This window comes from Aquarana catesbeiana, linkage group LG06 (genome assembly GCF_042186555.1).
Source record: "Aquarana catesbeiana isolate 2022-GZ linkage group LG06, ASM4218655v1, whole genome shotgun sequence".
NCBI classification, from domain to species: domain Eukaryota; kingdom Metazoa; phylum Chordata; class Amphibia; order Anura; family Ranidae; genus Aquarana; species Aquarana catesbeiana.
Window position 1 is genome coordinate 367,463,541 of NC_133329.1, and position 25,684 is coordinate 367,489,224.

Consider the following 25,684-nt stretch of genomic DNA (forward strand, 5'->3'; position numbering starts at 1 on the left):
TTTTTATTTATATCATGACTGCAACATTATGGCAGACATATCGGACACTTGATGCTATTTTGGGACCATTCACATTTATACTATGCTATAAAAATCCCCTGATTACTGTATAAATGTGACTGGCAGTGAAGGGGTTAACCACTAGGGGGCTAGGAAGGGGTTAAGTGTGTTCTAGGGAGTGATTCTAACTGTTAGGGGGCGTGGCTACAAGTGACAAATCACTGATCGCTGCTCCTGATGAGAGGGAGCAGACGATCAGTGTCAGTGTCACTAGGCAGAACGGGTAGATGCTTGTTTACACTTGCCTCTCCCCGTTCTGCAGCTCAGTGACCCGATTGCGGGACACCGGCAAACATCGAGTCTGCGGGTTCCGCGGGCACTTTCACTGAGCTTGCGACAGGGTGGGAAATTCAAAGTGACGTAAATATACGTCACTTTGCCCAGCCTTGCCATTCTGCCAATGTATTTGTTTGTGAGGCGGTCGTTAACCGGTTAAGGTAGAAATGAACCACTTTAAAGTGGAACTTCACTCTCTCAGTCAACATTGACTATTTTTAATCCTTATGCTGCTAGCATTAGTAAATAGATAGGAAAGTATGTTATATTGTTTTGAACAATTTTTTACCTTTCTTCAGTTTCTTCCTGGTTTCTTGCCTACGCAAATGATGTCATACATCCCAGGAGTCTTCTGGAGGGGAGGAGGGGTTTTCTCAGCTAAGCATGCCCTCCTGCTTTTATGCCTGAACTAAGGGCAGATGAATTTTAGGAAGTCAATGCTACATGAATCTTAAAAGTAATAGTTGCGCTAATAAAACCCCAGTCACTCTATGAATAAATAGTTATAGTCCCTCCACATAAAAAATTGGTAAATATAGGTCTGGTCAGGTCAGAAGCATTAAATCAAGAAACACAGTGATCCAATATCCACAATCTAAGTACCAACACGCCTGTGACATTGGATCTATAACTAATGATAAATATAAATATTATAAATAAACCAATGTAAAAATATATATATAAATATACTCATATATGGTGGGAAAAATGTCTATTAAAAGCCGTTCTCATTTATATATAAAGAATATGAGTGTCTATAGAAAGCCGTTTCTGTTATAAATAGTCTGCTTTATATTCAGGCATGAGATAAATCAAGTCAGAGATCTCCCAATTTTCTCTATATTATGCGGATTTCCAGATGAGTCTTTTCAGGAACAACAAACATGTGAAATAAGCAGAAAAAAACATGATTGCGCAGTAACTAATTACTATTAAATAGTCACACTATGCTGGATGCACTCACATAAACCTGAATGGTAAATGCCTGGATGAAGAGAAATCAGCCACTTGGGGCGCGGTGAGTCTCAACACCGCTCATAATACACTGCTGCCCGGCCTCACTACTCCACGTCACTGGCTCCTCCGAAAAACAACAATCAGCCGCTTGGGGCGCAGTGAATCCTCACACCGCTCGTGCCACACTGCTGACCGGCCTCAATACTGCACGTCACTGACTCCTCCTACGCGTTGCGTCACACGACACGTGACTTTCAATTTTTTTTACCTTATCTAGCCCTATCTTCTGCCTCTGCCGGGTCTCCTCTCCCGCTGTTCTTCCTCCGATGTTGACTCAACGCTTTCTCCCGCTGTAATGCTGGGTCGCGGTGTGCCAATGCCAACGTCCACTGACATCATCCGAAGGCCCTGCCCCTTGTGACATCACCGCCCCATAATGCTTTGGGCTGTGACGTCACAAGGGGCAGGAGAAGTCAGCACTGACCCCATCGATTGGCCAATGAATCAATGCAGTAAATTACTTTAGGACTTTGGAGGACCTCACTATGTCCCTACGCCACTGAGTTGAACAACCTTTTCTAAAGACATGGTTCTGTTTGACCTAGTTTAAATTCTCCACGAATTACAAAGATTAACTGGCTACTGACCCCTCTTAGGCAGGGGGTTAGGGGGCCGCCTCCCCTTCCTCCTTTCCTATCTGCCTTCATGTCCTGCCTTCACTCTGTCTCCCCCCCCCCCCTTTTATTTATTTTTGTAAACATTGTCCCTCAAAATGTTGAAAACTTTATGCAGGGTTTATTATTTATTTTTACCACAGGCAAACTGGTTCATATTATCTATATCTGCAGAGCTTTTTGTCTAAGGACAATCTCTCTATGTATTGTATGTTATGTGATAGACACTGTCATAATGTGCCTTTTTTAAACAATATACCTGTGTTCTTTATTATTGCCTTGCTCAAGGTCGATGTTTTGTTGCTGTTTTACCTACCAAAAATAAAAATTTAAAAAAGATGTAAAGTTAATTTGGGTACAGTTTTTCATGGCTGAGTAATTGTCATTCAAAGTGTGACAGTGCTGAAATCTGAAAAATGGCCTGGACTGGATGGAGGTGAAACAGTCTGGACTTGAAGTGGTTAAAGTACGTTAAACAAGGCTTTACAGACTTCTTTGTAAAACCTGTTTGTGTGTGTCTTCTGAATCATGTGTGGATGACATCACAAATATGCAGTCAGGGCACTTGCACCTATGCTACAGACTGAGAGCAGTGGTGGCCTGTTTAGATTAGAACTAATCATGTTCTTTGATCCACTTGGGGAAAAATGTAATTTAAAGCTGAGGTTTAGTATACATTTTTGCGGGGGTATTGCACCAAACACATTAGGTATGTGTATCCCATTGCCTGCAGGTGGCTGCTTCTGCTACAACTCTTCCCTGCTGTGCCTCCTTCATAGCCACTAGATACTGCCCTCAGTGGGCTGTCTTTTAACACTGTGAAGCAGCGACTGCAGCTGAGAAAAGTTGCCCCGCTCACCCCTTTGTGCCCTCTCCACCATTCATGGAGCCTGTATTACTAAACTTCCACAATGCATTGTGTTCTGTGAATGGACAGAGGAGGATTTCTTGTCGTTCAGCTGCACCTCCCCTATTCACAGAACTCAATGCATTTTGGGAGTTTAGTAATACAAGCTCTGTGAATGGTAGAGGGGGCAGTGAGTGCATCTTTTTCTCGGTAGCAGCTGCTTATTTTAACCTTCACAGTGCAGGAAGACAGATACTCAGGGCAGCATTTAGCAGCCAGCTGTGAAGTAGTCATTGCAGGAAAGATTTTTAGCTGAAGCAGCCACCTGCAGATAATGATACACACCATTACGCATATCTAATGCGTATTGTACTGGATCCCTAATAGCGCAATTTGAAAGAAGACTTTGTCAAAATGACATGAAGTTTGCAGTATTTAATTTTGTCTATGACCTTTTAATTTTACATTTAATAAATGTATGCTGTGTATGTATGTAATTCAAATTCTGTTTTACATTATGTACCCAATCTTGTTTTTTTTCTTCCTCTGCATTTAGGAAGGATTGTTTACTGATAAATGATCTGTGCTGCAAAAACTATTCAGGACATAGAATAAAGTACGTATGTAGCTTAGTGTTAACTTCTCTCCTTTTAAGCTTGGGTAGATCGGTATTATTAGCCAGTCTGGTGCCCTGCCTGGGCTCCACATGCTTCAAGTTTAGTTAGAAATTTCCATGGCTGGTTTTCCCAATCTCTTTCAAGTTTGGTATACACTAAAAGGGAGCATCACACACCACGTAACTGTTACGTGTGTCTTCCATTTTCTACGTTTATACAAAACTATTAATGGGACAATGGAACTACACAGCTATGTCCTTCTTTTTTACTAGTTATGTTACAGTGTTCTGACTTTTCCCATATTTGCCTGTGGGTAACTAGCACAATTTTTTCTTTCATTTTTCTGCCCCACATTTACGAATCAAAGTGTATAGTTGCTTTTCAATGCCCCATCCATATTGCGGAGCATGAAAAGAGAGAAAAAGGGCCACTGGCCTAGTGCATTATCCAACATGTTTTATTAAAATAGAATAAAGTAAGTCCTACTTGCAAAACATAGGTAGTAAAAAGCGCACATCTGACAACACAACTTGGTTGCAATCTCCCAAACTCCCCGATACCTCGAACATAAGGGGGGACCTCATCAGGGTCCCTGCTGGCTAACATGTTTCGAAGGCATGTCCTTCATCGGAGCCGAACAGCAAATGATCTTTCAGTCATATAAATACCTCTATTCTAATCATTGTCACTCCCACCTGGCGATTGCCATGGCCCCCTTGCAAAGAGAGGAAAGGAGAAATAAGTAGCCAGGGGGGAGGGGAACAGTAAACTCATCCATTTTCACATATTTCAGAATGGGCTCATAAATGTGGTGTAATTAATTATTTATTAATTATTTATCAATTAGGTTGAGATCAGGTGATTGACTTGGCCATTTCAGAATATTCCAGTTATTTTTCTTCAAAAGCTCATGGGTTGCTTTTGCAGTGTGTTTTTGGATCATTGTCCATCTGTACTGTGAAGCGCCGTCCAATCAACTTTACTGCATTTGGCTGAATCTGAGCTGACAATATGTCTCTAAACACTGCAGAATTCATCCGGCTGCTTCTGTCACATCATCAATAAACACCAATGACCCAGTGCCACTGGAAGCCATGCATGCCATCACACTGCCTCCACCATGTTTTACAGATGACGTTGTGTGCTTTGGATCATGAGCTGTTCCAAGCCTTCTCCACACGTTTTTTTTCCCGTCATTCTGGTACAGTACAATCTTAGTTTCATCTGTCTAAAGAATGCTTTTCCAGAACTGGCCTGGCTTTTTTAGATGTTTTTTGACAAAGACTAATATGGCTTTTCTATTCTTCAGGCTAATGAATGGTTTGCACCTTGTGGTGAACCCTTTGTATTTGCTCGTGTGAAGTCTTCTTTTGATTGTAGACTTTGAAAATGATACGCCCACCTCCTGGAGAGTGTCCTTCACTTGTCTGGATGTTGTGAATGGGTTTTTCTTTACCATAGAGAGGATCCTGCGATCATCTACCACTGTTGTCTTGCATGGATGTCCAGGCCTTTTTATGTTACTGAGCTCAGCAGTGCATTCTTCTTTCCTCAGAATGTACCAAACTGTTGATTTGGCCACTCCTAATGTTGCTCCTATCTCTCTGATGGATTTGGTTCATTTTTTGAAGCCTAAAGGCCCATACACACGATAGGACTTTTTGACAACAAACATGCAAATTAGCTGTTTTAAGGCAACATCCGACCGTGTGTACGCTCCATCTGACAAACTTTTTCGGTTTTCATCGGACAAATGTTGGCTGTGTATGAGGCTTGATCGTGTGTATGAGGCTTTAGAGCTGTAATTCCTAAACCCTTCCTCCGATTTGGACGTACATACCCTCAAATTAAACCTGAGAGTGTGCACTTTCATATATATATATATATATATATATATATATATATATATATATACACACACATACACATACACACACACACACACATACACACACACACACACACACGCACTCTAATAGTATATTACGCAATCTAATAATAATTTTATGTATCTTATACCGTATATTTCCCATTTAGTACCTTTTGCACACCTATATGTCAGGGCCTGTAGGGCTGTTAAAACACGCATTCCCCCATCACTGGAACGCAGGAGGCCATGTAAACACTCCAGATAGGGAGGCCTGCCTGTCCTGGAATACAAGCTGATGTTAGGGGCTTGAAATACGTTCAAGCCGCTACTTCCGGTTAATGTAAACGTCACTTCCTGTTTACAACCCGCTGCCATTTTGTCGGAGTCTGAATGTAAGAGATCTACTGAGGATGTGACACTGCATTAATATGGTGAGGCGACCAGGAAATACATAACAGATGCATGTGAAGTAAATGGGGAATAAAGCAAAAGTGGGTGCTCTACAGGGGTGGACAAAGCCAATTGGGGTATATTGTAAACCTATGTACAAGATATATGTAGTAATTATAATCTAAATAGTTGCTTGATGGGCTTGTGGCTCTCACGATGTGTCCACAGTTGTACAAGAGTGATATACTGTATATAAAACAGTATATAATATTGTATTAATAGTCCTAATCGTAGTATCTTAAACAGTAGCCATATTTGGTCACTATATATAAATATAGAATAAAATTAAATAGGGACTACAATGCTGATCTCACTTTTTGCGATTCGGCACTGCGTCGCTTTAACTGACAATTGCGTGGTCGTGCAACGTGGCTCCCAAACAAAATTGATGTCCTTTTTCCCCCCACAAATAGAGCTTTCTTTTGGTGGTATTTGATCACCTCTACGGTTTTTATTTTTTGCGCTATAAACAAAAAAAGTGACCATTTTGAAAAAAAGCAATATTTTTTACTTTTGTGCTAGAATAAATATCCCCAAAAAATATATAAAACGATTTTTTTTTCCTCAATTTAGGCCGATATTCTTCTACATATATTTTTGGTAAAAAAAAAATCGCAATAAGCGTTTATTTGGTTTGCGCAAAAGTTATAGCGTCTACAAAATAGGGGATAGATGGATGGCATTTTTTTTAATATTTTTTTTTACTAGTAATGGCGGCAATCAGCATTTTTTATCGTGACTGCGACATTATGGCAGACACATCAGACACTTTTGATGCCATTTTGGGACCATTGTCATTTATACAGCGATCAGTGCTATAAAAATGCACTGATTACTGTAAAAATGACACTGGCAGTGAAGGGGTTAACCAGTAGGGGGCGCTGAAGGGGTTAAGTGTGTCCTAAGGATGTGTTCTAATGGGCTACGTGTGACACGACACTGATCACTGCTCCCGATCACAGGGAGCTGTGATCAGTGTCCTGTCACTAGGCAGAACAGGGAAATGCTTGTTTACATCAGCATTTCCCAGTTCTTCCTCTTCGTGAGACGATCGCTGGACTCCCGGCAGACATAGAGTCCGCGGGACCCGCGGTCACACTCGCACAATGCCGTGTCTTAAAGGCGACGTGTGTATATATACGTTGATATGCCCAGCCGTGCCATTCTTCTGACATATATCGGCGTGACACGGTCCTTAATTGGCTATCAGAGATTAGTAAGAGTGTGAATGCATGTAGATCCATGCGGCATAAATGTATGCAAGATGCACACATACGCACTGATACACAGAAAAAGACAAAAACCATAATTATTTAACCTGATGTATAGTATCTAAGAAATGTATTAAATTGGGGATATTCTCTGCATAAAATAGTGTCAAAAATAAAGTAGTGTATACAAATATCAATATGTATGTATGCATCTACATGGCCTTATATGCATACATGACCCAGAGATGATGACATCACCGGGTTAGAGTTATCGGAAATCAAATATATTTGAAAAAAAAAATGTAAGATTTCAAAAGAACTACTACTACTACTACTACTACTATGAAAAATAGTATATGTATGTGTGTGTGTGTGTGTGTGTGTGTGTAACATGTGTATGTGTGTGTGTATGTATGTGTAACAGCGGTTTAACAGGACAGGTTCCGCTCAGAACAGGTCTCGTCATGGTTGACCAAAGTAGTTGAGTGCATGTGCTTAGCGTCATATCCAGAGGTTGTCTTTGGGAAATGGACCTATGAGTGCTGTCAGCATTGCTGCAGAGGTTAAAGGTGTGGGGGGTCAGCCTGTCAGTGCTCAGACCATACGCTGCACACTGCATCAAATTGGTCTGCATGCCTGTCCTCCCAGAAGGAAGCCTCTTCTAAAGATAATTCACAAGAAAGCCAGCAAACAGTTTGCTGAAGACAAGCAGACTAAGGACTTCTCCTCCTGGACACCAGAAACCTTTGCAGTCTTACTCTTCCTAAACAGGGTACGTAGCATTTCCCCCAAGCACAAACATCAAAACACCGCAGAGAACAGGTCTGCTTCAGTTGAGCGTTTAGCGCAAAACCAGGACGAGCCTCCAAATGTTTTGCTTTCATCTATCTATTAAGATTCTTGCGGTAAAACCAAGGAAACTTAGACCTCTGTAGTGTATTAATGCTTTACTAAACAGAAAAGCTGCACATACAAATGTAGGATATACAATACAATTCATAGCTTAAAAAATATGCCTACAACATGCACAATGCCAATTATCCTTTCTAGCAAAATAGGCATGTACAAAATGTTTGCAATAAGTGAACTAAACAGTTACTCAACTTCCATTAATGTATCAATCTTCAAACGTCTCCAAAGTTCTCCAGCTTCTGGCAGCCATGTCTTTCTCTTTGTCCTCCCAAAACACAACTCCCTTTGTCTCTCCACATGCTTGTTTGAAAACCCAATCTCCTCCACCTACTTACTGTTGCATCATACCCTGCAGAAAACTTCCTCCGCTACCAGTCCAACTTGTACATTTGCATATCAATCGAGAGAGCCTTAGCTTGTAACAACCTATGGCCTAAAAACTCCATATTTTGGCATATATTAAAGTCACTACAACTAGCCATGGCAACACACCCTTTGATCCCATTATTGAAATGTACTGAGGTGTACATAGCTAGTTTGTCTTGAAGGTTGGTAAAGTCTGCCCAGATGCTTATTAGATTCTGCTCCCTCTGTGTGATGATGAATTGGAGCCAAGATCTATTGCAATCACGCAGGCATCTAATCCAATCTTCTTTATGATCCTCATCTAGAAAAGAACACATTTTGGTGATCCTACGCCCTATAGGGGCTCTTTTGAACTCTATATGTTTTTGTAGTAGTAAAATATCTCACCATTGCATCATTTCTTTTTCATTTTGTCCTCCCTGGCAGGAGTATAAAGTGAATACTACTACTTTTTTATCCACTGACCCCCCACCCCCCCTGTTTGTGAAGGGGCCATGACTCTCACGAGGTGGGTGTGGCAGTGATTAGAAAAGAGGTATTTATATAACTGAAATATTTAATGTTTGGATCTGATGAAGGACATGCCTTCAAAATGTGTTAGCCAGTAGGGACTCTGGTGTAGTTCCCCCTATGCTTGAGGTATCAGAGTTTGGGAGATTGCAACCAAGTTGTGTTGTGAGATGAGAACTTTTCCTACCTATGTTTGTGAGTAGTACTTTTATTGTAGATTAATTAAAATGTGTTAGATAATGCACTAGGCCAGTGCGCCCTCTTTTCTTTTTCTATCTCTACAGTGTTCCGAGGACAACCCCGGTCCAAGAGGGCAGCAAGACTTCGAAAGAGATGCATTTTTTCAATAGACACATTTTCCATTTGGGTTTCTCACTCGTGCACAGGGGATCATTGTTGTATATTGCGGAGCATACAGTGAGGGAAAAAAGTATTTGATCCCCTGCTGTTTTGTACGTTTGCCCAATGACCAAGAAATGATCAGTCTATAATTTTAATGGTAGATTTATTTTAACAGTGAGAGACAGAAAAACAACAAATATATCCAGAAAAACACATTCCAAAAAAGTTTAAATTAATGTGCATTTTAATGAATGAAAAAAGTATTTGATCCTCTATCAATCAGCAAGATTTCTGGCTCCCAGGTGTCTTCTATTCAGGTAACAAGCTGAGATTAGCAGCACTCCCTTTAAGAGAGTGCTGCTAATCTCAGCTTGTTACCTGTATAAAAGACACCTGTCCACAGAAGCAATCAATCAATCAGATTCCAATCTCTCCACCATGGCCAAGGCCAAAGAGCTGTCCAAAGATGTCAGGGACAAGTTTGTAGACCTACACAAGGCTGGAATGGGCTACAAGACCATCGCCAAGCAGCTTGGTGAGAGGGTGACAACAGTTGGTGTGATTATTCGCAAATAGAAGAAACACAAAATAACTGTCAATCTTCCTGGGTCTGGGGCTCCATGCAAGATCTCTCCTCGTGGAGTTTCAATGATTATGAGAACGGTGATGAATCCGCCCAGCACTACCAGGGAGAATCTTATCAATGATCTCAATGCAGTTGAGACCACAGTCACCAAGAAAACGATTTGTAACACACTATGCCACAGAGGACTGAAATCCTGCAGCACCCGCAAGGTCCCCCCGCTCAAGAAAACACATTCAACATGTACAAGCCTGTCTAAAGTTTGCTAATGAACATCTGAATTATTCAGAGGAGAACTGGGTGAAAGTGTTGTGGTCAGATGAGACCAAATTCAAGCTCCTTGGCAACAACTCAACTTTGGAGGAGGAGGAATGCTGCCTATGAGCCCAAGAACACCATCCCCACCATCAAACATGGAGGTGGAAACATTATGCTTTGGGGGTGTTTTTCTGCTAAGGGGACAGGAAAACTCCACCGCATCAAAGTGACGATGGACGGGGCCATGTACCGTCAAATCTTGGGTAAGAACCTCCTTCCCTCAGCCAGGGCATTGAAAATGGGTCGTGGATGGGTATTCCAGTATGACAATGACCCAAAACACGTGGCAAAGGGAACAAAGGAGTGGGTCAAGAAGAAGCACACTAAGGTCCTGGAAGTGGCCTAGCCAGTCTCCAGATCTTAATCCCATAGAAAATATGTGGGGGGAGCTGGAAGGTTCGAGTTACCAAACGTCAGCTTTGAAACCCTAATGACTTGGAGAGGATCTGCAAAGAGAAGTGAGACAAAATCCCTCCTAAGATGTGTGCTACCTGGTGGCCAACTACAAGAAACATCTGACCTTTGTGATTGCCAACAAGGATTTTGCCACCAAGTATTAAGTCATGTTTTGCGAAAGGGTCAAAGACTTATTTCACTCAGTAAAATGCAATTCAATTTAAACTTTTTTGAAATGCATTTTTCTGGATTTTTTTTTTGGTTGCTATTTTGTCTCGCTGTTAAACTAAACCTACCATTAAAATTATAGAGTGATCATTTCTTTGTCAGTGGGCAAATATACAAAATCAGCAGGGAATCATATTTTATTTTCCCTCACTGTACCTCCTTACTTCACAGGCCTCAAGGCTGACAAAGTCTATCTATAGTCTATATGGGCACATCTTGGCCAATTTCTTTCAAAATTGTCAATAGAATACCCATTTGTAGACATTTCTATGTTTAAATCTATGTACAGAAATATTTCCTGACACAAATGGCTGTTTCATGGGAGTTTGCTTTCAAAATAAATGCACTACTCTGACAGTTGCAGACATTTATGCAGTTAGCAGGTGATACATTTCCAGGCAGTCTCACACAATGGTCACCAAAATATACCATCATAGACATAATTCCAAAAAAAAAGATGCTACCCTATATGGCACAGTGTGTATAATTCTAATTAAATATAATTACTTCTAACACAGCATGTAAAATAAATATATAAATCCCAGTGTGCATATGTATGAAAAATGTGTATAGATCTATAAAAAATATACATAGACCGCTCCTCCCAGGAAAACACAAGGGAATATGCACACTGGGATTTATATATTTATTTTACATGCTGTGTTAGAAGTAATTATATTTAATTAGAATTATACACCCTGTGCAATATAGGGTAGCGCCATTTTCCCATTCTCCTTTATATATCTTTATAGGTCCCTTTGGGAACTAACTAGGGGAGGCTACAACTCTTTTTCCTAAGCGCGGATCTCCAATATATAATATACCAAAAAAAAAGATATCTGTGTTTGTGAACTTTTAATTGAGATTCTGCACCTTAAACCCCGACACTAGCTTTTATGAATTGTATAGGCTAGTACTTGTGGGAAAAAGCTACTTTCACTGCAGATACTCCCCTCCTCTCTGGCACTTTTTACTGCAGAGAGCCTGATCGATTTTGCTTCTGCTCTTCTTGATTACGTGATATCTAGTGTGATTATAACCAAAAAGTTCTGTGCTTAGTGACAGACATTTAGGCAGATGTACTCAATAGTTGCCAGACAACAACAACATAAACTGAATAAAAAAATTGTTGTGCTATCTATCGCTTTAAAAAATATATCAAGTGACACATGAAAAACCACACCAAATTTGCTCATAAATATGCAAAGTTCAACTGCAAAAATAATTGTGGAAAACTATATACAAACTTTATAAATATATCAGATGCACAATCTCTTTAAATATATCAAAGGATTCATATATACATTTACAAGGATTGGACAAAAATATGGAAACACTGCATGATTTGCAGGTGTAAAAGAGACGACATGTTTCACATTGAAAGTGGAAGTGATGTAACATTCTTTTGCTTCCGCTGTGTGATGAGACACCAAGATAACAGGTGGGAAGCCTCATTTTCGTCATTCACTGCATCGTGTGCTGCTAGTAATACGTAGTCATGTCAGGGCTTACTGAGTTTCAGAGAGGGCAAATTATTGGTGCCCATTTAGCTGGTGAATTCAAGGAGAATTCAAGCTGTCTTGGATGCCAAAGGCGGTCCAACAACATATTCGGTAACAATTTTATTTTTACCATACTTGTTTCCATAATTTTTTCCACCCCTGTACTTTTGTACTGAACAAAACAACCATGCATCAACTTAATACAGAGTCATGTCAGAGCTTACTGAGTCTCAGAGAGGGAAAATTGTTGGTGCCCGTTTAGCTGGTGCTCCTGTGTCTAAAGTTGCCAATTTATTTGTGGTGTCACGAGTTACAGTATCAATTGTTATTACAACAGTTTCTGGGAAGATGTCGTTTGATGAGCAAAAGTTCGGTCAATATGGTCAACTGACCGAAAGAGACAAAAGGTCATGCACAGAATTGTGACCTGGATTTTAGCATGAAAAGTGGTATCAGATTCCATAGTCTATCATCCAAGACTTATATTTGCCTATTCCCAGGAGAATTCCGGTCGTCTTGGATGCCAAAGGTGGTCCAACACAATATTCAGTAACAATTTAGTTCTTTTTACCATACTTGTTTCCATAATTTTGTCCAACCCCTGTACTTTTGTACTGAACAATACAACCATGCATTAACTCATATAAAGTGCAACCATTATAAATGGTGCAACAAGAAAGTACACATACCATGTGCATAAGCTGTGATAACACTTCATAGGTAATTGCTGTATGTGTCCGATTCACGTTCCACTAGCTGATTGCACACCAGCTCCTTACCAGATTTAAATGACCTCCCAAACATGAGGTCCTGAACGTTTGATAGTAAAATAGGCTATGCCTCAAGGATGTCCCCTGACCCTTTAAAGTGCTTTCAATGCTATCCAGCCCAAATTCAAATATTGCATGGAGAATCCAAGGCAAATAGGAGGAAATAAACTGGATATTATGAAACCATTATAATCAACAGTTTATGTAAAGCAAAAAATGGGGTACTCACAAACATGTAATAGCAAACAGCATAACAGCACACAGCTCGAGCTGGCATGCATAATGATGTCACAACCAAACCAAATCCCACCCTGAAACATTTTGTCACATTGAGTGAGTCCCCTGACGATGTCCTGTGTGTCAGTACGGGACGAGGCTTGGTTGAGACATTATGCATGCTGGTCTGAGCGGTATGCTGTTTACTACAAAAGTATATGTGTATATATGAATCCTTTGATATATTTACAGGAAATTTTCATACAATGTATTAAGTTTGTATATAGTTTTGGACACCTAGTGTTATTGAACCCACTTCTTGAAAGCCCTGAGCATCATGAACACAACCCTGGGAGTGTGATCACGCATAAGGGAGTGCTGCAGGGCGGGCAATCCACCCAAGCTGAAGTTGGGCTTTAAATGATTGTAGTTCTTTCTGGTACTCCCAAAGGCAGCAAGGAACAACTTTTTGGACTGAACAAAAGCTATAATAGTTTCCTTTTAGATAAAAGTCATCTTTTGTAAGAAAACAATGATCTGGTGTTCTTTCTCCCCAGGGATTCCAGGAACAGATTTGATTTTAGATGTGATGACAAGGTCTGCTGCACCAAAAACGCCTATGTCAAAGATCTTCAGACCACATCCAGGTATGATGATTGTGCCTAAACTTGACTTCTGGCTGTTGACAAAGGCATTCTAATGTCTGATACTAAGGTTTCATCCTAAGGTTACAATGTGCAGATCAGAATACTGCTGACCGTATGACACAAAGCGAGGTGAAGTGGGCAGATGATGAGCGGATTTGTAATGGGGAAATATTTTACATAACTAACGTAAGTAAATAAGTAAACTAAGTAAAATCATGCATTGTATGAGGCATCTGTAAATGAACACCAATACTGTTAAACTGAGTAAATAAAATAATAACTAATGCGCAAAAAACCACAATGAAGGATAAAGTGGACAAGGAGCCGCCAACATAAATAGCATACTCACATAACCTAACTCAACAAATGATAAAGATAAACAATATGTAGCGCTACCTCAGTCCCAACGTGAAAAAGATATACGTCCAAGACCTAAATATGCACGACCAAGCAAGACTATGTACAACAATGTGTACATATAAAGTGCAAAGTGAAACACAAAGAAAATATGAATCCAATCTCACATATCAAATGTGTGGAAAGGATCAAATATCACCTAATAATGAAGTGAATAATCCAGCCTCACGTGACAAAGTAAATAAATAAAATTGTAAATAATGTCACATGGTGAAAGAAGTACCCAATCAATCAATATTGAACATCTACCATAAAATAAAATTAAATTTTAATGTAGCGATACTGTCACTTACATAAAAATACACAGCAATCACTTTATCAAAGGGATCCCTTTTATGTAAGTGACCGTATCGCTACATTAAAATTTAATTTTAACATACTACACTATGGAGCCCATTTTCTCCTTTTTACTTTCACCTGAGAACACCGATTAAGTGAGGGCGAGTATCATCCCATCCTGCACCAATCCCATTCCCACGGGAGCTGGCATCAGGATTGGAAGTCCATTTTTGGAAGCCGTTCTAGTGTCGATATCCCTACCCACCTGTGGGTGTAAGCGTGACTCGGCCCATTTGGGGGCCGCTACTAAAAGTGAGAGGCTGGGGGAAACGGTCACCGCACATCGTACTTTGGAACAGGACTGGATGAACTATGTATAGACTATTTCTGCTACCACTGCACCAGCACTTTTTTCACCTCTAGAAGATTCCTGTTTTTTCACACTTTGGAGCTGTATTAGAAGTCGCATTCACATGTGTCTGAACTGCACTTGATTACCTTCACTCTTATATCATTTTACTTTGAGATGTGAGCTCACAGTTGATTGGATATTTTATTCACTTCACTATTGTTATCACTGATATTTATTTGTCCGTTAAATATTTCTATATTCTTTTGATTACATGCACACTGCACTTTGCAAGATATTTTAAATCTTCTAAATCGCATTTAATTATTGCATTTGACGCATACCTGTGAATACATTATCTTCGGATTATATGCACACTACATTTTGCAAGAATTTCAAAAATGATTTCTTTGTTTGGAAGTCGCATTTAATTAATGCATTTGTCAGCCACTTACCTGTGAAAATATTGTTTTTTTTTTAGCAATATTTTCTTGATCACGCACACTGCACTTTGTTTTTGGGAAGTCGCATTGTTATATCACATCTGTGAATCGCATGCTTGTGAATTATATTGTTACTATTTTCCATTAGTAATTTTTTGATGCTCTTATTTTATGGTAGATGTTCAATATTGATTGATTGGGTACTTCTTTCACCATGTGACATTATTTACAATTTTATTTATTTACTTTGTCATGTGAGGCTGGATTATTCACTTCATTATTAGGTGATATTTGATCCTTTCCACACATTTGATATGTGAAATTGGATTCATATTTTCTTTGTGTTTCACTTTGCACTTTATGTACACATTGTTGTACATAGTCTTGCTTGGTCGTGCATATTTAGGTCTTTTTCACGTTGGGACTGAGGTAGCGCTACATATTGTTTATCTTTATCATACTGTTAAACTCTTTATAGCTTTGATTTTTTTTTCTGCAGTAAAGTCATGTATTGTCATGGATTGTTCATCTAGGTGCAGTATGAATCTAAGAGCAGAACTATAGGCAAAACTTTGTGAGAGTGAGAGGAGAGGAGTGAGAGGAAAATCCTCCAAAGTGAGAGAATGCCTGGTTATCACCCGATTCACCAGAACTGGTGTCCCCATTGGACGATTTTACCCATATTCCTGTTCTAGGAACAACCCAAAATGTGGGCTTTTCCTATACTTTTGTTGATAACGGTACATGGGAAAAATAGAGTGAGTCTACTTAAACTGTACCTAACAGGGATACATACTATTCCCTTGCCACTCCATCCAAAACTAATTGGAAAAAAATGTATATTCGTACAGGACACAGGCAGATATTCATACACCATGGGTTATAGGTGTGTACCTTCAGGTGATTGGACACTGGCAAAGATTTAGTGGACACGCCTCTCCTATTACCCAACCCCACTTCATGAGTCCTTCGTTTTGTGCTACTGTCTGAAGGTGATGGAAATGTTTCATCTTTATGGAGAAACTCCCCCTTAGCCTAACTAGTTTATTATTTTTCAAAGTTCTACCAGGTGGATTTCCAAGCTTTTTTTATCATTACCTTCGGGGTTATGCGCTACCTATAGGTGAATGGACACTGGCCAACCAAAAAACAGACAGGAAGTAATCGGGAAGCACACCAGTTTTTTCACCAGTGTCTTGGAGCTGACGGCCACGTAAGTTCAGTTCTCTGTGAGAATACTGGTGGTCTCAATATAGTTCTAATAGGAATCAAGGGACTGAATAATCAGATCCATTTGGATGGCTGGATGGTAAAGTGGATGGTACCCAAACCCCGTAGCAGAGACAGAAGACTTGGTGGGTTTGCCAGTAATGCAGCCTTTTGGTGCTGGACCCTGCATTAAGGAACCCTGGGCAGTCAGCACTGAGCAAGGAAGATTCTGGTAGGGTGCTATACAAGTCCAAGGCAGTGGACCCTGGAGCAGAAAAGGGGGACTGAGTCCTTGAAGGTCTTGAGTGACTTAGCCGGTTATATTGGGTGAAGATTGGATCTCTGTTTTTTCAAACGGGATCCTGTGACCATGATTGGTAAGTTTTAGTGACAGGGTAATTTAAAAAATTTGGAGCTGCCAGGGGTTCTCCTTGTTAGCAACTAGGGGTAGTAGGTGTGCTCACATTATGGATTGTGCCTCATCAAACTCATTGCCCTTGTGTGCCCCTGGTTGAGAAGTTGTGTGTACCTGGTTTTGCTTTCTCCCCCTGCAGTTTGTATTTCAATGGCTATTACTGGTGTTTCTCTGTGTCCAAGGGCTTCATGCACATGGGGCCGGTGCCCATCTTGTTTATGTACTGAAGTCTTTGTTTACATGGTTATGCTTAAAGAGTAACTAAATTTTTGTGGAAAAAGGAAATGGCAAATAAAAACTATAGCGTATACAATTGCGACACGTCTTATTGTAATTGAATGGTATTAAAAATTACCTTTTTCAATCTGCAGCTCTGTAATTTTCTGAAAATGCAATATGGCTACTTGGAGGTGTTCTGTACACAGAGCGTGTACATAATGCTCCCCAGAAACGTAATTTCTTTCTCGTACATCACGGGGCACAGAGCCTCAGTAATTACTGATGGGTTATAGGGTATCACTAGGTGATTGGGCACTGATCACACCCTAGACAGGAAGTTCAACCCCCTATATAACCCCTCCCCTTACTGGGGATACCTCAGTTTTTTCGCCAGTGTCTTAGATGTTGGTCACGAATAAGATGTGCTGTGCTGAGCTCCAAAGGAATATCCTATACTGGGGCAAACCATGCAACCGGATCCATTCAAAGTGCTTTTTTAGGCCAAATTTGATGGTGTCCGAAGAAACGAGGTTTTACCTGTAACGCTTCTCTTTGGTTTTTTCAGCCATATCCCTGGCAGGGTGCTTTACGGGGCCAGAACTGCGGATCCTCCTATTCAAGGGGGCCCCAGTCTCTGAAGGTTTTTTCAAATGGAGCCCACCGTGAGAGGTGAAGATTGGGTCTGTATAATAGAACCCTGCAGCTGGATAAGGTAAGAGAGATTCCTCAAGAATTTTTTAATTCTAGTGGGTTTTCTCATTTAAGTAAATGTATGCTATGCCTATTGTCGCCACCGGGGGCTGTCAAGAGCACATACCTTTTCATGCTTGTTCCGTCTGTCTCAGTGTCCACGCTGTACGCTCCTCCAGCCAGGCTCCAGGTAGGATGGGTTGGGGGGGTTACTCCTTCAGGGATTCTCCCCCCCCCATGGCTTAGGGGGGCCGGGGTGAGCCTGTGTAAACAGCGGTAGTATACCGCGCCACCCGCCGCCGCTACCGCCATTTCTGGCAGGTTCCCATCCACCGGCCCTTCTCTCTCTCCTCCGCCCCAGCCTCCCCTCCATGCCTATCCCGAGGATCAGAGCCTTGGCTCGCGCGGGAAAACACATGCTTTGAAAAAGCGAGGTGGGGGCAGGGGGGGGGGGAGCGTTAGCGCGACGTCCGGCGTGATTAAACGCCCACATCGCTGGCTATGCAGGCTATAACGTGCACTCTCATTCAGGTGCACACAGCCTATGGAGGGACACAGATGCTGATGGGCGCATGTGAGGTGGGACACAGGCATTCTCCCAGGCAGCATTTACTTTAAACACCAAATTGAGCATTGGTATCAGCGGCAGTTGCTGAACTACATTGCTCAGCAGTCAGTGTTTTTTTGTGGTACCTCCACCTTGTTGCTTTGCACTATGGGTAGAAGAGGTACAAATACCCCGAAAACCAGAGGCTCTAGGGGATCTCCTTCAGGCTCTGAGGACCCCCCCTACTGCAGCACCTTCCCCTCTGTGGGACCTGGGATGGCTGGCCAAGGTGAGCCGTCGGGGTCAGGGGCTGCATCTGCTTCTGGCACTTCAGCCCCTGTATACATTACACAGGAGGTTTTTTCCTCAACCATTAATGGATTAGAGGAAAGACTAATGGCCTTAATCGCATCTTCACTCAGTGGAAGAAAACGCACTAGGTCTCCCTCTGTTACCCAGGACCCTCAGGCAGAGGAACTCTGGGGAAAAAAGGAGAGGAATCCCTCTCAGAGGATCGGGATGAGACTAATGATTCCTCTTCTGAGGAATCAAGTGGAGAAGGGGCCCTCTTCAGCTTCTCAGGATGAGAAGGTGTTAGTGCAAATTCTTGCTGGATTGGTCCGCTCCACATTTAAGTTGCCCGTATCTGAGTCAGTTAAAGAACCCTCCTCTTTTTTGGGTTCGCTGAAGCATCCTCAAACAACACATGCTTTTCCTGTTCATAGTTTACTAGAAAAGCTCATTTATTCTGAGTAGGATCACCCAGATAAACATTTTTTTCCGCCTAAAAAGTTTTCAACACTTTATCCTATGGAGGAAAAATTTAGAAAGATGTGGGGTATACCGGCAGTTGACGCCGCCATTTCCTCCATAAATAAAAGCCTGACCTGTCCCGTCGACAATGCTCAGATGCTTAGGTATCCAACTGATAAAAAGATGTGATTCCTGTTAAAAAATATTTTTTTCCTTGGCAGGTTCAGTAGCTCAACCTGCAGTGGCAGCAATTGGAGTCTGTCAATACTTGAGAGACTATGTTAAACAGGTCCTCAAAGTTTTACCTGAACAGCAAGCCCAGGGGTTGGCTAACCTTCCAGAGGCTTTATGTTTTGCGGTTGATGCAATCCAATCCAAACCTCTCGCCTTTCGCTTGGGTTGGTGCATATGCGTAGAATCTTATGGTTGAAAAATTGGTCAGCTGAATCACCATGTTAGAAGCTTCTGGCTGGATTCCATTTCATGGTGCAAGGCTGTTTGGAGAAGATTTGGACAGTTATATCCAGTTATATCCAAAAGATCCCTAGTGGGAAAAGCACACTTTTACCAGTTAAGAAAAGGAGAAAACATCCCAATTTTAAAACGGGCTCTTTCCCCAGTGCCAGGAGCGTCAGCCTCCAGGCAGTCGTGACGGCCTTCTCCGTCAGGCTCAAGAAATAATTTTCAGAGTCGACCCCAGGGGCAAAAGAAGTCCTGGGGGAAGAAGCCTACTAGACAAGATGCTAAAGCTTCTCGCTCGCTCGGGTGGGGGGGAAGACTACTACAGTTCTCAAGGCTCTGGCAGGAGGATTTCCAGGACAGATGAGTAATCTCCACAATTATCCCCAGAGATCCAGAGAAAAAGCAATCTTTCCTTCTAGCATTGGAGCGACTATTGTCGCAAAAAGCCATCGTGGTTGTTCCCACGGAAGAGCAGGGATTGGGATTTTATTCAAACCTTTTTTACGGTTCCAAAACCAAATGGAGATGTCAGACCCATTCTGGATCTAAAGGATCTAAACCGATTCCTAAGAATTCGATCCTTTCGCATGGAATCAATTCGATCAGTAGTCTCCATCCTACAAGGAGGAGAACTTCTGGCGTCAATAGACATCAAGGATGCGTATCTGCATATACCCATTTTTCCTGCTCATCAAAAGTAATTGCGTTTCAAAGTAGAGAAACGCCACTTCCAGTATATAGCCCTGCCTTTCGGGCTAGCCACTGCACCTCGGGTGTTTACAAAGATCTTGGCTCCTCCTCTAGCCAGATTAGGACCCTAGGTATAACAGTAATAGCATACCTAGACGACCTGCTCTTGATAGACCGGTCGGTAGCCTGCCTGGACCAGAACTTGGTCACCACAGTCAACTACTTGAAATACCTAGGTTGGATTATCAACTTAGAAAAGTCTTCCTTAAAACCATTAAGAAGACTAGAGTATTTGGGCCTGGTCATAGATACAAGCCAAAAAAAGGTATTTTTACCTCAGACAAAGATCAGTGCCTTAAAAGAACTGATTCAGGTAGTCAGGGCAAAGAAGGGTCCTTCTATTCGCCTTTGTATGAGGCTGCTGGGAAAGATGATGGCTTCATTCGAAGCAGTTCTTTATGCTCAGTCTCATTCAAGACTGCTGCAACACAGTATCCTGTCTACCTGGAACAAGAAAGTGCATGCATTAGATTTTCTGATGCGTCTGTCTCCTACAGTGCGTCGAAGCCTCAGTTGGTGGTTAATACCCGAAAATCTGCAAAAAGGGAAATCCTTTTTACCGATTACCTGGACAGTGGTAACAACGGATGCCAGTCTTTCGGGTTGGAGCAGTCCTGGAGCAGTCTGCGGTCCAATGGGAATGGTCCAAAACTGAGAGGACCTTACCCATCAACGTTCTGGAGATCCGTGCGGCATATCTAGCCCTAAAGGCCTGGACTCTGACAGGGTTGCCCTGTCAGGATCCAAGATGAGAGAAGTGAACCAGATTTTAGTCTGGGCAGTAAAGCATGTGCCATGCATATCAGCAGTTTTCATTCCAGGGATCGAGAACTTGCAGGCGGACTATTTGAGTCGCCAGCGGTTAGCCCCAGGGGAATGGTCTCTTCACCCCGACATCTTCTGGGCCATATGGCAAAGATGGGGGGTTCCAGATGGAGATCTCTTTGCATCCAGATTCAACAAAAAGATCGAAAAACTTGTGGCAAGAACAAAGGATCCTCTTGCATACGGGATAGATGCGTTGGTGATTCTGTGGCATCGGTTTTCACTGGTTTATGCATTTCCTCCTATTCTGCTACTGCCACGACTCCTTCGCAGAATCAGGCAGGAAAAGAAGTCGGTACTTCTGGTGGCCCCAGCTTGGTATGCAGAAATAGTATGTTCAGACCTGTTATCACAAGGTCCAGTGTTCCATCCTGCCTTACAAATGCTAAATTTGACGGTTTGGCTATTGAAACCCACGTTCTGAAGAATCGTGGGGTTTCAGGTCCTGTGATCTCTACCTTGATCAATGCAAGGAAGCCAGCTTCCAGAGTAGGTTATCATAGAGTCTGGAAGACTTATGTATCCTGGTGTGAATCCAGGGGTTGGCATCCCAGGAAATATGTAATAGGTGGAATTCTTGACTTTCTACAAATGGGATTAGAGATGAAGCTGGCCTTGAGTACCATCAAGAGCCAGGTCTCGGCCTTATCAGTATTATTTCAACGGCCACTTGCTTTACATTCTTTAATCCGAAATTTTATGCAGGGGGTAACGCGTCTTAATCCTCCGGTTAAGGCGCCCCCAAACCCCTGGGACTTGAATTTGGTTCTGTCAGTTTTACAGAAACAGCCTTTTGAACCTATACGTCAGATTCCCTTGGTCTTATTGACAAGAAAGTTAGTCTTTCTGGTAGCTATTTCTTCTGCTAGAAGAGTATCAGAATTAGCAGCCCTTTCCTATAAAGAGCCTTATTTAATCATGCACAAGGATAGAGTGGTATTGCGCCCTCATCCTAGCTTTCTACCGAAAGTGGTTTCAGATTTTCATCTAAACCAAGATATTGTTTTACCTTCCATTTTTCCAGATCCCTGTTCTGTGGAAGAAAGGTCACTACATTCTTTGGATGTAGTAAGAGCAGTCAAAGCCTATCTGGTAGCAACTGCTCAAATTCGCAAAACGGATTTTTTGTTCGTACTGCCAGAGGATCCCAATAGAGGACAGGCAGCGTCAAAGTCTACCATTTCAAAATGGATTCGACAAATGATTATTCAAGCTTACGGTTTGAAACAGAAAATTCCACCTTTTTAAATCAAGGCACACTCCACAAGGGCTATTGGTGCTTCTTGGGCGGTGCATCACCGGGCCTCTATGACTCAAATCTGCAAGGCTGCAACCTGGTCTTCAGTCCATACATTCACCAGATTTTATCAGGTGGATGTGGGAAGGCATGAGGATATCGCCTTTGGGCGTAGTGTGCTGCAGGCAGCGGTACCAGGTCCTCAGGTCTGATTACACCCTACGTTGTGTGGTCCCCTCCCCTCAAATAGCATTGCTCTGGGACATCCCATCATTAATTACTGAGGCTCTGTGTCCTGTGATGTACGAGAAAGAAAATAGGATTACCTGTAAAATCCTTTTCTTTTGAGGTACACCATGGGACACAGAGGTCCTGCCCCTCTTCTAATACACTTATATTGCTTTGCTACAAAACTGAGGTATCCCCAGTAAGGGGAGGGGTTATATAGGGGGTTGAACTTCCTGTGTAGGGTGTGACCAGTGTCCAATCACCTAGTGATACCCTATAACCCATCAGTAATTACGGAGGCTCTGTGTCCCGTGATGTACCTCAAAAGAGAAGGATTTTACAGGTAAGCTGTTATAAAAAATCCTATATTCCTGCTTGTGTGATTGGCTCACTGATTTTCCCAGAAGTCTGCACTAAGATACAAATCAGATATCAGGCATTCCCTGCAACAAAAATTTCATTTTTGATGAGATACTCACAATAGGAAATCACGTTTAAAGGGATGCAGGCCCAGCAAATTTCCTCATTAGTGCACTGCAGGTGTTGCAGCCGATTTATAGTTAGGAAACCACTCCCATTAGACTCACTTTCCCACATGGACACAGACAAACACACAGGGATTTTATTAGAATAACAAAAGGTAGGAATCTGCAACAAAGCTTGTTAAAATTCTTGCAACGCACATAGATCACCCAGGGGGAAATATTTTTTCCTCAACAAACCTGGAACCTGAAAGGTAATGCCATAATGTGCTAGTATTCATCACATACTGTACATGTTAAATTGACCTGAAAATTAAGCCTTCCAGCGCCACGCTGTCACCACTGCAGGTGCTTCCATCTTCACCCAGTCTTCCTTCTAGGTTCGCAGACTACTGCTGTATGACTGGCCGGAGCCACGATGATGTCACTCCCACATCACTGTTTATGGTACAGGACTCTCGGAATAGCCCAGGTGGCCGTTCCATCAGCGCGCATGCGCCGGTGATGTCACCAGCTGCATGTACAGTAAATATATCCTAAATGGTGCTTATTCAGGAGATGTTTACAGTACCTATAGGTAAGCCTTATTATAGGTTTGCCTATAGGTAAAAGTCAGAGATAGGAGTTTGCTCCCACTTTAAAAAGAAGGGTAGATGTCCGGATTATAGAGGATCGGTTGCTTGGCCAACTGGTACCTCGTCATCTGGCTCCAGAGGGAAAACACAGGGCCAGAGGGCTGGCCATAGCTCCAGAAAAAAGTGCGTTTTAGGCCATTCCATACTCTGTTTCACTCCAGGCCATTACAAAGGAATATCCTGTACGAATGGACAGAAAGGTTCAGTGGCTGGATTGCCATGTGTCCCTAGCTCCCAGTGCATCACATGCATTAGACTGATGGATGGTAGATCAGAGCCTGGACAGGGGGAAGTCTTTCCTTCCAGTAGTCTGGTGGATAATGTCCATTAATGCCAGTATGTCAGATTCGGGAATCATTTTGGGATCTGCCTCAGTACAGGGGTCTTGGTCTCCTCAGGAAATGCGTTTGCCCACCAATATCCTGGAGCTTCAGGCTGCTCGGGTTGGCACTGGATCACTGGAAAAATCAGTTGCAGGGTCTACCAGTAAAACGGTGGCATGTATCAATCAGTAGGAGGGCACTAGGGTCAGGCTGCCCAAGAGAAGATGAGTCATTCTGCCATTCAGGTTCAACGACAAGGTGGACTTAGTGAACTTGGCGGTTGATAGTTCTTGAGCATTTCTGGTCAGGCCAGACCTTCTGTCTTAGGGACTGGTCTTGCACCGTGTTTTACATTCGCTCAATGATGGCCTAGCTATTTAAGCCCAGGTGCTAAAATATTGGGTTGTCTCTGGGCCAGTTATCTCTACTCTGTTCAAGGCAGGAAACTGGCATCCAGAAGGATTTACTCTGACTTGGAAGTCTTGTGTCCTGGTGTGAAGCCAGGAAGTGGCATCCTTGGAAAGTTAAATTTTGGCCTTCTACATTTTAGAGATTTTGTTAGATTAAAATGTAGGAGGTTTTAGTCAACTAAAATCTGATGGGTTAAGGTAAATTGTAATGCATTATTTAAGCATTTCTCTAGAATTTCCAAACTCAGAGTAGGTTCCTTAGGATTGACGATGGGTTTTTGTCTGTATCTCCCTTTGCTCAAGTCCATTGCTTTTGGACATTTTAGATGGTAATGATTATAACCCGCTCTGTGTCCCATATTGTAGGATAACGAAAATGAGATTTTTCTCTACTTTCCTGTAAAATCCATAATTTGGAACACATCACGGGACACAAAGTTCCCTACCCTCTTTCTGGAAGTTCATTGCTTGCTACAAAACTGGTGTGCTTCCTGTGTGGGAGAGGTTATATAGGAGAGGACTTCCTGTCTGTTTTTTGTTTGGCCAGTGTCCATTCACCTATTGGTAGTGCATAACCCAAATGGTACTGATTATAGTCTGCTCTGTGTCCCGTGATGTACTTCAAGAAATGAATTTTACAGGTAAATGTAATCAGAGTGCTGATATTCATATGATGCAGTGGCAGAACTGCAACCTTCAGGGTGATTTTCACACACAGGAACCAGGGACGTGCATCAAACACCAGGGAAGGGGGATGGGTACTCTTACCCCAAAACGTGGACACACACGCCAGTGGCGGTGGGTCAGACAGGCATAGAATATCGTCAGCGATCCGCTTGCAGACCAGGATTCCTGCAGAGGAGTTGGTTACTCTTGCATCGGTAAAGCCACTAGTGACCCAGAGGTTTAGGTTCCAATGACTGAGTTCGAGTGTGGTTCTCTTTACATCCGAAAGGCAGCATGGATCATAGGAAAAAAAAGAAGGCCTCCACATAGTGCAGATAAATCCAGCATATTTTAAAAAATGTATTTGAATAAAAGCAAAATAGTATAAAATCGTACAATCATCACATAAGATGTATGCACAGCGTGATCACAAAAAAATCGGTATAAAGCGTAGTGAAAAGAGCTTAGCAGGCTATGTACCCAACATGTTTCGTACAAGAGGTACTTCAACTGGGGCATAAACCTGCTGACTGACACCACGCATATATATAGTAATCCGTGCAGTCTGATCCTTAATAGTTCAAATCGCAACA

General features: G+C 42.0%; 1 protein-coding gene across 1 annotated transcript in view; it reads left to right on the plus strand.

Annotated features, from left to right (window-relative positions):
• The window catches only part of LOC141147091 (DNA helicase B-like), a 260,293-nt gene that overhangs the window by 150,409 nt on the left and 84,200 nt on the right, over positions 1-25,684 (plus strand). Inside the window, exons 7-9 of the mRNA XM_073634187.1 lie at positions 3,371-3,430; positions 13,663-13,752; positions 13,833-13,938. Coding sequence (XP_073490288.1) covers positions 3,371-3,430; positions 13,663-13,752; positions 13,833-13,938 — 256 coding nt within the window. The remainder of the gene's footprint in view (positions 1-3,370; positions 3,431-13,662; positions 13,753-13,832; positions 13,939-25,684) is intronic.